This window comes from Silene latifolia, chromosome 9, assembly GCF_048544455.1.
Source record: "Silene latifolia isolate original U9 population chromosome 9, ASM4854445v1, whole genome shotgun sequence".
NCBI classification, from domain to species: Eukaryota; Viridiplantae; Streptophyta; class Magnoliopsida; order Caryophyllales; family Caryophyllaceae; genus Silene; species Silene latifolia.
In genome coordinates this window covers 221,368,650-221,383,675 of record NC_133534.1, presented here as the reverse complement: position 1 = coordinate 221,383,675, position 15,026 = coordinate 221,368,650, and the positions used below count along the sequence as shown (strand labels likewise).

The 15,026-nt window shown below is 35.8% G+C and overlaps 1 protein-coding gene across 1 annotated transcript; it reads left to right on the top strand.

Annotated features, from left to right (window-relative positions):
* The first annotated feature begins 8,185 nt into the window (after window positions 1–8,185).
* LOC141600423 (transcription factor MYBC1) lies at window positions 8,186–10,286 on the top strand. Its single transcript, XM_074420657.1, has 2 exons — window positions 8,186–9,518; window positions 9,737–10,286. The coding sequence occupies exons 1-2, from the start codon at window positions 8,657–8,659 to the stop codon at window positions 9,772–9,774; spliced, it is 900 nt and encodes a 299-aa protein (XP_074276758.1). The 5' UTR covers window positions 8,186–8,656; the 3' UTR covers window positions 9,775–10,286.
* The last annotated feature ends 4,740 nt before the right edge of the window (window positions 10,287–15,026 follow it).

Genomic DNA, 15,026 nt, shown 5'->3' with positions numbered 1-15,026 from the left:
TAGTCTTTTCTAATACTAAGGAGGAGCATGAGGAGCATCTGAGGATTGTGTTGCAGACCTTGAGGGAACGTGACTTGTATGCAAAATTCTCCAATTATGAGTTCTGGTTAGAGGAGGTTGCTTTTCTGGGGGATGTGATTTCAAAGGAAGGGGTAGGCTGTGGATCCCGCAAAGATTGAAGCGATTACCAAGTGGGAAGCACCGAAAAATGTAGCTGAGATCAGGAGTTTCTTGGGTTTAGCAGGGTATTATCGACGGTTCGTGAAAGATTTCTCCAAGATTGCTAGACCTATGACAGCTTTGATGAGGAAAGAGAACAGGTTTCGTTGGGATGAAAGTTGTGAGATGGCGTTCCAAACATTAAAGGAGTGTTTGACCACAGCTCCAATCTTAGCATTGCCTGAAGGGAGTGAGAACTTTGAGGTGTATACGGATGCTTCAAAGAATGGGTTGGGTTGTGTGTTGATGCGGAATGGGAAAGTGGTTGCCTATGCTTCTAGGCAATTGAAGCCTTATGAGGAGAATTATCCTACACATGATCCGGGTTGGGTGCGATTGTTTGCTCTTAAGATTTGGAGACATTACCTATATGGGGCGACCTTTAAGGTATTTTCAAATCACAAGAGTCTCAAGTACATCTTCACTCAAAAGGAGTTGAACATGAGACAGAGGAGGTGGATGGAGTTGATTGGCGATTATGACATGGATATTATCTACCATGCAGGGAAAGCCAATGTAGTTGCAGATGCTTTGAGCATAAAAAGTGTGCATTCTTTGTGCACAGCTATATCTTTGATGAGATTGAGAGATGAGGTGGGGAAGTTCGTGATACATATGATCCAGAAAGGGGATGCTATGGGAGATTTGACTGTGCAGCCTGATCTTTATGATGATATTCGCGGTAAATAGGTGTTGGATCCCAAGATGGTGGAGTGGAGAGCTGGAGTAGAGAAAGGGATGGTGTCTAGATTCTCTATTCATGCAGATGGTAGTTTCAGGTTTGATGGGAGGTGGTGTGTCCCTAATGATGAGGAGCTGAAAAATATGGTCATGACAGAGGCTCATTGTACACCATACTCGGTACATCCAGGTGGTGACAAGCTATACAAGGATTTGAAGAAGACTTTCTGGTGGCCTGGGATGAAGAAAGAAACAGCTGAGTTTGTGGCTCGTTGTTTGACATGTCAGAGAGTGAAAGGGGAGCAGCGTCGACCACAAGGTAAGATTTGGTTTCTTGAGGTACCTGAGTGGAAGTGGGAGTCCATTTCTATGTATTTTATCATGGGTTTACCGAAGAGTCAACAGGGGAACAACATGATATGGGTTATAATGGATCGACTGACCAAATCAGCTCATTTTGTGCCAATGAAAGATAGATACATGGACTAAGGCACAGTTAGCTATGGCTTATAGGAAGAATGTGCTGAGATTGCATGGGGTGCCTAAGGATATAGTGTCTGACAAAATTCGAGATTCATCTCACGGTTTTGGAAGGCGTTGTAGGAGTCTTTGGGAACTACATTGAAGATGAGTACAACATTTCATCCTGCGACAGATGGCCAGACTGAGAGGACCATCAAGACTCTAGAGGATATGTTGCGAGCTTGTGTTATGGATTTTGGTGGTAGCTGGGAACAGAGGTTAGATTTGATTGAGTTTTCTTACAACAACAGCTATCACACCAGTATTGGCATGGCGCCATTTGAGGCTTTATATGAGAGGAGATGTATGAGTCTGATTTGTTGGGACGACAGTGCTGAGGCAGTGGTTTTAGGACCAGAGATGGTACATGAGATGGTAGAGCAGATTAAGATGATCAGAGAGAGCATGAGAGCGGCCCAGGATCGACAAAAGAGTTACGCAGATCTACATCGATGGGATATAGAGTTTCAGGTTGGGGACAAGGTTCTTTTGAAAGTGTCCCCTATGCGTGGAGTCATGAGATTTGGCAAGAAAGGGAAGTTGAGTTAGAAGTTCATAGGATCATATGAGATCTTAGACCGTGTTGGAGAGGTTGCTTATCGGTTGGCTTTACCGTCTGCTTTAGATAGGGTACATAATGTGTTTCATGTGTTTCAGCTGCGGAAGTATGTTAGTGACTCGTCACATGTGCTAGAGGTGCAGAACATAGAGCTGGATGAGTCCTTGTCTTATCTTGAGGTTCCTAAACAGATCCTTGACCGGAAGGTTAGGAAGACTAGACATGGTGAGATAGTGTTGCTTCAGGTTCTTTGGTCTAATCATGAGGTTGAGGAGGCTACAAGGGAGGCGGAGGAGGCCATGAGAGAGCGCTACCCGTCTCTTTTTTATCAGGTGTGTATGATTACGGGGACGTAACCTTGTTTCTTTTAGGGGGGTAGGTGATGGTCGCGAAGTGTTTTTACATGTTTTTATGTTGATTTTGATATAGTTAGTAGCTGTTTGAGTCGGGTCGAGTTTGGTTTGGTGAGCATGTTTTGGAAGTTTTGTGTTGAGTTATGTTTTTGTTGTTCTGTCGGGAGAGTGTTAGTGTGTTTTTGTTTTGTTGTGGTTTGAACTTCGGGGACGAAATTCTTTTTAAGGAGGGAACACAGTAATACTAAGGTTTTATGAGTCTTTGGGTACTCTATCGAGTAGGACTTATTCTGTCGAGTAAGTACATTTGGAATACGAATCAGTAGTATGCCTGTAGGGTACTCGATCGAGTAAGTGGCACTCGATCGAGTAAGTGGCACTCGATCGAGTACGAGACTTACTCGATCGAGTAGGTCGGTTATCGGGTGTATTGGACGGGTTTTGTTAATAAGGCGGATTAATATATAATACTTTTCGTCATCTTTCTTAAACACTTTTACAAAACTAATTCACTGATTAAGAGAGATTTCATATTACGTTGCTTTGTTCTTCCGCTTTATTGACAAATCCCGGAGTTAGAGGAATCGTTTTCATTTGTTTTTGATATCATTGTGATCCTTGCGTCGAGGGTAAGTTCTACGTACCGTTTTTATAGCTTTTGGTTGATGTTGGTTAAACCCTAAGTTGGGGATTTGGGGGCTTTTATGTTTTATATGGTTAAGGGAGTAATTGTATGAATATATGTTTAGGAGGAGGATTGGTAGAAGAGAGATTTTGAGACAGCTGCTTGATCGTTTGATTTGTGATTGCATTCCAGGTAGGGTTTCCCTACTCAGTATTAGTTACATGATTTGTGGTGATTGTGTTGTAGTTAGTGATTGTTGATTGATTCAGACGGTTGTGATTTCATATTGTTGATTGTTTCAGACGGTTGTTGATGTTGTATTGTGGTTACTGTTTAACTGTCTGTGTTATTCGGGGTGCGTCTCTGGCTGAGTGGAGTCACTTGCGGGAGTGGCTTCACGCCCTTGATTCGCCTTCTGTGGAACCCGCAACAGAAGGGATGTGCACATTAAGGAACATGGGTTTATCGCTCGATGAGATGAGCGGGGCTTAGGTGGGAACGGCTGCGGTCCCCCACTAGCGGTGTGGAGTATCTGTTGCGATGGGTACTTTGGCAGGACTACACACTTTAGTGTGTAGTCAGTTGTGTGGAAATTGATATTGGAGATTGGGTTTGATGTGTTGATTGAGTTGTTTGGCAGTTGCTTCGTGTTTGATTTATATCGTGTAATTAGTACTGACTCCGTTGTTTGTTTTGTAAAACTGTGGTGATCCATTCGGGGATGGTGAGCAGTTGTTGAGCGAGTTTGATATGACGCTTTTGGGCTAGGCTCGATGAGTTATCACTTGGATTAGAAGAGTCTTCCATTTGTGTCAAACGATGTCATTAGTTTTCGATTTAAACTAGTAGACATTTGGTTTTAGAACTTGTATTTGATTTATCAGTTTGGCTTTGAACATGTAAACATTTAAATTATATTTACTTTTAAAGTACGTTTCGTTATTGTCTTATGATATTCATTGCCTCGGGTAACCGAGATGGTGATGTTCCTATACCTGAGTGGTCCTGGTAAGGCACTTGGAGTATGGGGGTGTCACATGTTATCACAAGAATTACGTGGGAAATTATTTTGTTGCGGGATTTGTTAGTTGGGTCGAGTCGGGTTCTTATAAGACAGATTTGCATATTAATTTACACGGGGAATAATTAATGTAAATAAATTATAATTGAGTAAATTAATATAAGTAATTGGATAATTAATAATTTAAGTAATATAATTAAAGATAATTAAATCAATTGATTATGAATAATTGGTAATTGTAAATAATTATTTATGATAAGGTGACGGTATTGTTGAGAAGCTTATATTGGATTGCGTAATTGGAGTGCTTGCTTTCGAGGTAGGATAACTACTCAACTGCTATTTATGTTGTATTTCACATGAGTGTGTTGGCTGAAGTATGTTGATTATATTGTGGTGGTTGATTTGCTATATCGTGGTGGTTGGTAATGGTGGATTACTCCGGCTGATTGTTATTATTTATCATTGCATTTACATAAGCATGGTTTTGATTGTGGTGGAGTATTGTTGTAATAGTAATGTGATTTATTCTCGCGGACATTAATTATAGTAATGTGGAGTGGTTGAACAGATTTATTCGCGCATCGATATTTATCGTGTTTACTCGAGGCGGGCCCAGTTGGTGCGTCGGGCCATCCGTGGATATTACTCACCATGAGTTGAGGCAGACATTACCTTATGGTAATGTAGTGTGTGGTTACTCACCTTCGGGTTGAGGCTGCCCCGGCCAGGGATTGGCGGGATGATTAGTGTACCGAGTAGAGCTCGGCTGAAGTGTGCTAATAAGTCATATATTGCGGAGTTATATTGTCGTTGTCATCTACTGTTGTTAGTTATTCCTACTCAACCTCGTGGTTGACAGTGTATTCGTGAACACCTGTGATGAACCATAATGGGGAGCAGATTTGACAGGTACTAAAGATTAGCTGACTTGGGAGCATTGGGACGTGAGCTCGACTTGGACCATAGTTGTTGTCTAGATCACTTAGATTAGTAATCACTTTATTTATTCCGCTGCAAGTTGTATCAAGTTTTATATTATATCTAGATGAATAAGTTGTAATAATATGTAATCACTAAGTTTTAATTAAAGTACTTTGGTATTGTTGTACTTTGTTATTCACTACCTCGGGAAACCGAGATGGTAACGCTCTCATTTACTTGGGAGGCCTAGCTAAAGGCTCCTGAATAAATGGGGGTGTTACACTTTCTGAACTCGTAGACACGAGTTATAGACTCTTAAAGTTTTTCGGAACAAAAAATTGGGTATTTCGGGCAAAACATCAAAGTTCAAAGGCGCCGCGTGCATTAAATTTACGTATAAAACATGGTGGCCCACATAAAAAAAAAAACTTTTTTTTCAATCCCTTAAAATAGGAAACCAATAAAAAGTCTTTAAAAGTCTTAGCTTTTATACTATGTAGATTTTCTTATCAATGTTTTCTCTTAACTTTCCACTAATTTCTTGTAAAAAAATTGTTTAATCTCAATAAAAGTTTACGTTTTTTTATAATAATAATAATAATAATAATAATAATAATGAAAGCTTTTTCATGTAAACCTTTTTTTTTTATTATAATGAAAGCTGCGCGCATTATAATAATAATAAAAAAAAAAAAAAATAATAATAATAATAATAATAATAATAATAAAAGTTGATTTGATCTCAATAAAAATTGCGGTTTTTTTTTTAAAAAATAATAATAATAATAATAATAATAATAATAATAATAATAATAATAATAATAATAATAATAATAATAATAAATAAATAAATAATATTAATAATAGGAAAATGATAAATACAACCCAATTGGATTGTATTTAAGTATTTAATATCCTTCCAAATTTGGTATTTATTTAGAAAGTTAGGGAACATATTACACATGAATCAATGCAATTAATGCATGTATTAAGTATTTATTTCCTTTTTTAGTTCCTTAAATACAACTCATTGGGTTGTATTTATCACTACCCTTAATCCCCTATATACTAAAAGATTAAGACATTTCTAATTTTTCCCGCTTACATTTCCCGCCCAAGTGAATTATACTAGATAATATTTATCTCCTATTTAATTTGTATTCACTATCTATATTTACTAATAAAATCTCCTTTATTATTTACTACTAAGAGAATAATATTTCTCTTATTTCCCTCCAAATGCATCTATCTAATTCAAGAAACAAGTAAAATATTCCTTCTTTAAACTAAAGTATCTTTTATATTAACCTATTTAGTATAGATTAAAATTATATACTCTTTTTTTATTAAACTATTTACTTTGCTAATTGTTATAATTTTTTCATCAAAATAAATTAAATTTGATGTTAAACTATAAACTGCACATTGTAAATTCTTCATTAAATGTTATAATTTTAATTTTAGAGAATAATTCGACACATACCTACCATTAACTTTGTGATAATAGAAATTCATTAAAACAATTGGAGAATTATTTAAATAAAGAAATCATTAATTTCATGGTAAAAAAAACAATATATTTATTTCATAAGAATACATATTTCATAACGTTACTCGATTCTCTTTAATTAGTTTTCCATTATAAATAACACCCTAAAAAATAAATACTCTATATATACCGCGCATAGCGCGGGATCTATGCTAGTGATATATAACTAAATATCTTTAGACTTTCAGTCAACCAACAACCGATAGAGTGTCATATTTCTTAATATTTTTTTCTCATATTTTCATTTCATTAGATGTGTATGGAGTATAAATTTAATTAGGTTCTTTTTCATAAGGAATGATGAATCCAATAATCGTGTGATTTTCGGTCTTTTCTCATGTCATTAGTTATAGTTATTTGAAAGGCAGTGTTTCATCCCCCCTACTACTAAGAGAATAAAAATCTCTTAGTAGTTTCCCGCCCAACTCCCCCCTACTTTAATGGGCACATGCTTTATGTACTTAAGTCACCACAAATAAAATACTGATTAATGGGCCTGTGCTTTATGTACTTAAATCACCACAAATAAGATGTTGAGTTGAGCCCACTATCTAATTAAGAATATAAAAACATATTGATTTCCATTGATTACCACCATTCCAACGTATAACCAAAAAAGATATTAAATTAAGATAAAATAATCCGACTGAATTTGATCGAAAGGATTTCCAACTACCTTAATTCGATTATGATTGAAAGTAAGATGGTTGAGAGGATGGTCAATGCATGCTTCGGTTTTAGATTTTGAGTAATCTACGAATATTGAGCACGGTGCTACCATCGCTGAAGACAAATATACTACTCCATAGATCGGTCATTGTTGATAGCTAGACTGTCGAGTTTGATGATATGTGGAATGTCACGATGTACGGCGGTGGGATGAGTTTTGTTGTGAGGAAGGTGGTGGCTTAGGTGAAGGATGGGTTGTGTTGAATGTGTACCGACATTTTGATGAAAAACAAAGGGGTAATGGATGGGTTTGGTGAGGGATTGGGTAAGGATAAGATTTTACATTTTTTTTAAATGAATATGGACTATGGAGTATCAATTAATTTAATAATTTGATATGTGTCAATTTGGATGAATTTTCTTATAGGAAATAGAAAGTGAAATTTTAGTTTAATAATTTTAAAATCGTCTCTTAAAACGCATAGTATATTATTTCGACCGTTTTTTTATAAGGCCACCAGGTTTTTTTAAGTATAATTTACATCTAATTTAATTTCATAAATTAGTTCCCCTTATTGATTTAACATTATATTATTATTATTATTAATAGTTCGAAACAAGACTAACTTAGTTTCAACTATCTTTTACGGTAATAAACTTAATTTTTGTCCTCCTTCCTAATATTATATCTACTATATTATAACATTAACTAAAAAGTATCATATATTTTATGCCAAAAACAATTTTATTGTATTTTCCTCTTTATAAACAAAATCTTAAAAATGTGGTGCTATAGCACGGGTCCTATACTAGTAATACTAATAAAAACTATTAAGTTTAAGATTAGTAGAAATCGAAATAAATTTAAACCGAATGAATGAATGTGAACTAAAAACGTATGGGCAACTTAATGCAATTGACCTATATCAACTTACTTAAAACCAAATTAAGTCAAAACTTATAAAAGCTGATATTAAGTCAGAAAGAAGAGGACATGAGTCGTTGATATCCACGTTATTATAAAAAGAAAAGGGAGAGCACATCGAGTAGAAGAAGTGTCGGACCCTCATAAAATCTGATATCCCGTTAAAATCAAAAGCTTCCCCCATAAAAATCAGTATCTATCCTACTAGTGAGATGAGAGTAGTCCTCCGTCCTATAATAAACAACACAAGTGAAAAGAGAGAGAGAGAAAGAAAGAGAGAATCCTTTGATTTGTTTTTGATGATAACTGTACTCTCCTCTGTACCCTCCTTTATTATAAAGTTGTCCTAAACCAATCACTCCTACAATATCCACCTCGAACACCTCTCCTCTTCTTCTCTCCTCCACCACTTCCACCACAACCACGACCACCACCTCTTAATAATCATGATTTATAATTTAATCTTGCCTTAGTTACTGTATCATCACTTATGTTGTTGGTACCCACAACCCAAATCATAACTTAAGACATACCCAATTCAGTAAACCACCCCAATTCAATTGGGTACCTTTCATATTTCCAATTAAAATTTAAACAAAAAAAAAAAAAATGAGGGAAGACTCAAATTGGTTCTCTAAATGGGAACAAGACCTTCCACCTCCTGAAGATCTCATGCCTCTTTCTCAAACCCTAATCACTCCTCATCTCGCTTCCGCTTTCGACATCCCCAACTCAACTCGCCCTGCTTCAACTCGTCCTCACCTACTCACCACCCCAACTCACCCCAACTCCTCCGAGTTCGAATCCTCCTCCGCCGAACTCTGCGGCGGAGTCGGCGGTGGAGGTGGTGGTTCTGATGAGCCGGCTCGGACCCTTAAACGCCCTCGCCTCGTGTGGACCCCGCAGCTCCACAAAAGGTTTGTTGACGCCGTGGCCCACTTGGGTATCAAAAACGCCGTCCCCAAAACCATAATGCAGCTCATGAGCGTTGATGGCTTAACCAGGGAGAATGTTGCCAGTCATCTGCAGAAATATAGGCTTTATCTGAAGCGCATGCAGGGCGGTGGTGGTCACGGCGGCGTTCACGGTGGTGGGAATTCCGCAGGTGGGTCCGGGGATTCCGCCACAGACCGATTATTCGCGAGTTCCCCGGTTCCGGCTCATTTTCTGCACCAGCCGGGTTCCGCGGCTGCGTATGTGCCGGTGGCGGCGTTGCACCACCAGCAGATGGCAGCGGCGGTGGCGGTCGGACATTATAATCATCATCAGCAGCAGCAAAGGCAGATGGGGGGACACTTTGGGGGACCGGCACCTCAATTTGATACTAGTAATATGTTTTTGACAAGGCAGGCCCAGTTAATAGGAGGCCCAAATAGAAACGGTAACGGAAATGGTAACAATAATGTTAATGGTAATGGTAATGGTGTGTTGTTGCAGACTAATTCCGGGTTTATTGAGGATTTGGAGTCTGGTACTACTTCTAATCCTGCTGCTAGGAAAGTTCTTACTCTTTTTCCTACTTCTGATGAGTAACCATTTTTATGTTGAAAAAACTAAAAAGATGTTCTAATTCTTGTCGGTAACTTTTCAAGTGTAATTCCATTCACAATTGTTAATCATCGTCTAGTGTAATTAAGTTATGTTAAACAGTGATTTTTACCTTTTTTTTTTTTTTACTTGGGTTTCTAGTGACTGAGTCATTTCAATCGGGGGGGAGCAGCCTGTGACTTTAATCATAATTTATTTGGTTTTCGGAAGTGGTTGGAAATTGAAAATGATGATAAAGGAGATATCTTGGTTGATGAGGGCAGCTGTAATTGTTTGGAATTTGGAAAGGTAGTGTTCGAGCTGAATCTTAGCTAAGGCAGAAGAATTGTGTCAAGCTCCGCCTCCTTGAACCGCATTGACACCAAGCGTTCCTGCTCTGTTGTAGAAACGAGCATTGGTCTCCTATGAGGAGACGGCCTCACATATATGGAGCTAATAAGGGTTGGAATAAATGTATGGAAGGATCTCACAAAAATGGCTGTGTGAGGACTGTCTCCTCTGTGTTAGATTGGCAAGATGCCTTCAACATTCTTCATCAGAGTTCAAGATAACAGCTGAGTTGTTTTCGGCCAATGTAGTGAAAGTCTCATGTAGATGTGGTGGTTATTCCTTTGTAATTTGTAAATTGTGTCATTCCATAAATTAAAAAAAACCTCTGATTTTTAATGTTAATCAGATATGATTATCTTGCTGTTATGCTGTTAATGTTGCGTTGTAATGTCGGTCTGTACTGATCCTCCAACATTGTATCTTGTTTGATTCGCAAGTATACCTGTAATCTATAATAGATTCATGGCATTAAGCCAGATCTCTTGAATTGCTTATTAAACAATGGAAGGTTGATTAATTCAAATTGCATTTATTAAATAGCTGTACTAGACAGCTCCATGGTGTTAGGATCTGGCAAAATGTGCATTACTTGACTTGTCAAAAGGATCATCTTATCTCAGATCATGTGTTTAACAGAATCATATTTGGACTTGAAAAAGTTTTAATCATTGAGTAATGTGTTGGATATGGGAATCCTCCAAATTCTTGTACGGGGACATTAATTAACCGGGTTTCAGTTATTTCGAGCTGTGTTGTTACCGGATCATTTGGGTAAAGATCAATTCAAGAAAGTGATCATGACTTCATTTCGGGGTCGTTTTTTCAGGTCTTCTCCTGGACAGGCTAAAAGTTTGCTGATCTATATACTTGCAAATTGCAATGTAGGTGACTCCTCTATTAAAATGGCACAAAAACTTCCGAGAGAGTCTCTCAATAGCGTTATTGAGATACTTCTCTCATGATGGGGTGAGAGACCCACATAATTTATTTTTTCCTTATTATGCCTCTCACTAAATTAGTGAGAGACGGTCTCTCATGAGACTATGAGACCTAGTGGGTAATGTGACTTAATGTGGTGTTGTTTACTTTTTCTAATGATTATTAGTCTTTATTACACGGTAATTATGATGACAATAAACATTCTTTTTAATCTCTAAACTTTTAAACGATTCTGGAACTTATTCCTTTATTGCTTTCCGTCACCAGCACCTAGATTTTTTATGCTAGAATCCAACTAAAGATGTAGTTGATTTTTAGAGTATGAACTCCAAATTATACAAGGGATTAAGTCGACATATACCTATTGTTCAAGGTAGATATTTTGCTCATTTCATCGAATAAACCTCATCTTACTTTGTTTAAATAGAGAAAAATTCGAATGAGATTTACTCTTAAAACAAGAGAGACTATAATTTTGAAACTGTAATTCCCGTATTAAAAAAAACATCTCTAAATTCTTTACATATAGAGGTGAAAATGATTTGGTAGTAATAAGTAGTAATAATTTGAGTAATAAGTTTGGGAAGAAACAAAGAAGAAGACAAGGGACATACAACATGGTGGGGCGACAAGGGTAGGGCTGGGAAATAAACATGGGAGATGAGATCATCAGCTTATAATATAAATATTTGAGGTTAAGGATTTGTTTGGTAGGGGACCCAAGACCCTCAATACTAGTTGTAGGACTAAACTAATTAGTACACGTCTCATTTATTTATACATAACAAGTAGAGAGAGATGAATAGTGTATATGGTGAAGCCAAGTATATATCTCCCTCCTTAAACTAACCCTAATTATACACTATGGGACCAAACCCATACAGAGCATAAAGAATTTTCTGTCTTCTCTGGCCCCTCCCTCATTTTTCATCATTCATTATTCTAATCACAGATTCACCCACCAATAATGCCCTGCCTAATTTTATTGACTTTCGTTGACTTTTCTAATTATTATTTTACTACTCTAATATGCTTTTTTTTTTTAAAAAAAAAAAAAGAAATGTGAAAAAGTTTTTGAGTATTTAAACACGGTTGATAATAAAGTGGGAAACTTAGGAGAGGGAGATTTTGAGAAAAAGGAACATACATCGGATGTACTACATTCAACTTTTTTATTTTTTGAGCATATATGTATTTTTTTTTTAGCTTATTGCCTCAAACTTTATTTGTTTTTGAGCATATGTATATTTCTTTGAGCATATTAAAGTTTATAAGTTAGATTTTAATATTTTTTCTGTCAAAACTCAAATTTAACTAAACTAATCAATCAATCAATCAATATATATCTATATTAATAAAGGAAGCTTTTTTCGAGCGATTACGGAGTCTCCAACCTTCACTAAACACCTAAATAAAATAAATAATGCTAAATAATAAATATAACTACCAAAAAAATAAAATAAATAATGCTTAAAAAAAATCACCCGTTTACACAATACATAAATTAACAATAATCATTCTCCAACATGTATAATAAGTGTACACATAATCAAACTCCTATTATTATCTTTTAAGTGCACACATAATCAAACTCTATTACTCCATTATCTTTCTTTATTATTATTAGTATGTATGCAAGCGTAATTGATTGGAACTAGGACATAATTAGTGTATATAATGTTGGTGATTTTGATCACAAAGTCATTTAAGTGTATTCTGGTTTTCAAGCCGAAATCGGTATGAACTTGTGATTGATATAATGTGAGTTAGGGGGTGCGGAGTGCACACTCATATAATCGAAATTATCGAGTTCATGGGTTAAGTGGATATTATTATGATAAATGATTTTATCATGATTAGCGGTTATTTACATTTGCTGGTTGGTTTTGGTATGAAAACCAATGTTCTTATCCACTAATAACATGCTTTATATACATATATGCTATATATATATATATATATATATATATATATATATATATATATATATAAGGGAATGTGACAATAATTCATTTGACACATGAAAAATCAGATTTTGGTATACAAAGAAAATTATAAAATTCCATAAGTATTCTCTTTATCTTTGCCTAGATGAAGAGGGTCTCAACCGTCTTATCCTACAAGGGATTTCGTGTAACCCAAGGCATGAAATAGGGTTGAAATACTCTTAAGGAAAGCATGCTCTTCGTGATTCGGTTGATATCCAAGTTTATGATCATTATCACTGTTACCCTATACAAATATTACCAACATTCTTAAGAGTATTTACGTGTTGTGGTAATGATGATTGTGTCATTATGCAAGATGACATCAGAAACTGAATTTTGATATGGACTGAAGACGATATGTTCATTGATGTACGTATGGGTCTGTGACTCAGTGATGCGGAACTTCGGTCAGTTTTACGTGATTAATACAATAATACATCAATTGTATTAACCACAAAGGGAAATCAAAAATTGGATAATCACAGACGTTTGACAGTTGGGTTCTTGAATTTGTATTGGGAATTAACATATTAAAGTGGTACAATGGTTAATAGATGAGAAACTGCAACCGGTGTCGACTGCCAAATTGGTGTTGGCGAATCAAGTCTTGAAACATCACTAGAGATAAGTATATTATTTGTTTTAAGTGATGTTTGATAATGGTTTGCAAGTTTATGAACTGGTTTATCTATTATGCGGTTTAGTTCACATGGTCGTCATTAGGGAAATATTTGGTGGACCATGGTTACTTGCTTAATTGTTATGTGTATGGATAATTACATGTTAGTATTCATGATGATTATTTATGATTACTAAGAAATGTTTGAAGGCAAGTTTATTTATTTGTATCACGTCATGGATAGATTAATTACATTCTCATGATGATTAATTATTATTATTCATATATATCAGTTATATTGTCTAGGAATATTAATGGATATCATGGCTAATATGCATGTCTTGAAATGACTTGTATTAATTTGATGGCAATGCATTTGCATGGTGATGCAGTTTGATTTTGATAACGTACACCGTTGCATACTTGTTTGATAGAGATTGTTAACATCAGGATTAATTATGTGATTTTGGTGTGTGTTTTCCTAATCATATAAGTAACTGATATTCACAATAGTTTGTCATCTGGTGTTAGTTCTCATCAATACATGGACATGCGGGATTGAGTTGCAAATAGCATAGTGTATTGATGAGGGTTATTGTTGTCATGATCCGTTTATGTGGATTTGAGACACCTTGTTTTGGTTCAAAGAAAGTTGAAAACTCCATGAAAATGGATATGTAAAGAAACATTTATGAAATATGATGTTTTGATCAATGAATATTTGATCGGTTTTTTAACATGTTGTTAGTGTACTAACTGTTTTATAATGATTGTTTAACATGTTAATGTTTTGTGTAAAGCATTTTAATATTTGCTAATGTAATTGATTTTTACGATATAATCTCAGGAATAATGGTTTGTGATAACCATGGTGATGAGATTATGGAGTCATGGTGGTTTAGCCATGTAAGAGGTAAATTGACAACATTGAATGTACAACTATTGACAATCCGATTATGGAGTTGTCATGTGTTGTAGGATTAATGATAAGTCGATCTTTGGCATAGACCAAAGATGAATTTTCCTTGTAAAAGGTGGTTCCATTATCATGGTCTTCTATGAAGGACATGGGGGAGGTAGTATGATCCTTGGTATTAGGATCAATGGTGAGAGTATGATTACTATTCTCTGGTTAATACTCCTAAGGGTCGAGTATGACGCTTTTATCCAATAATAAAAGTGGAGTCATAACTTGGGTTTTCACAAGGGCTTAATTATCGCGGTTTGACAAGTTGAGTAAGTATACTATCATAGCTAGTACTCATCTTTGACAAAGCTATTAAACAAATGTGAAAATGTATAAAGTAAATCATGAATTATGATTTGTCCCATGTCGGTTTTCCTTCGGTTTTGGAGGGATAGTATATATATGCAAATTGAATTACCAATGTAGAAGGTTAGTTTCTACTAGTGGTAGTGTATTTTACTTGGGAAAGTATCATGAGTATACAGACTTTCAAGAAACGAATTTGCATTATGAATTTGGCATTGGAGTTGATATGCGTAGTTTTAGCGTAGCCGGTCAAGGCTAAGTAGCTAAGGAAATTAATCTACG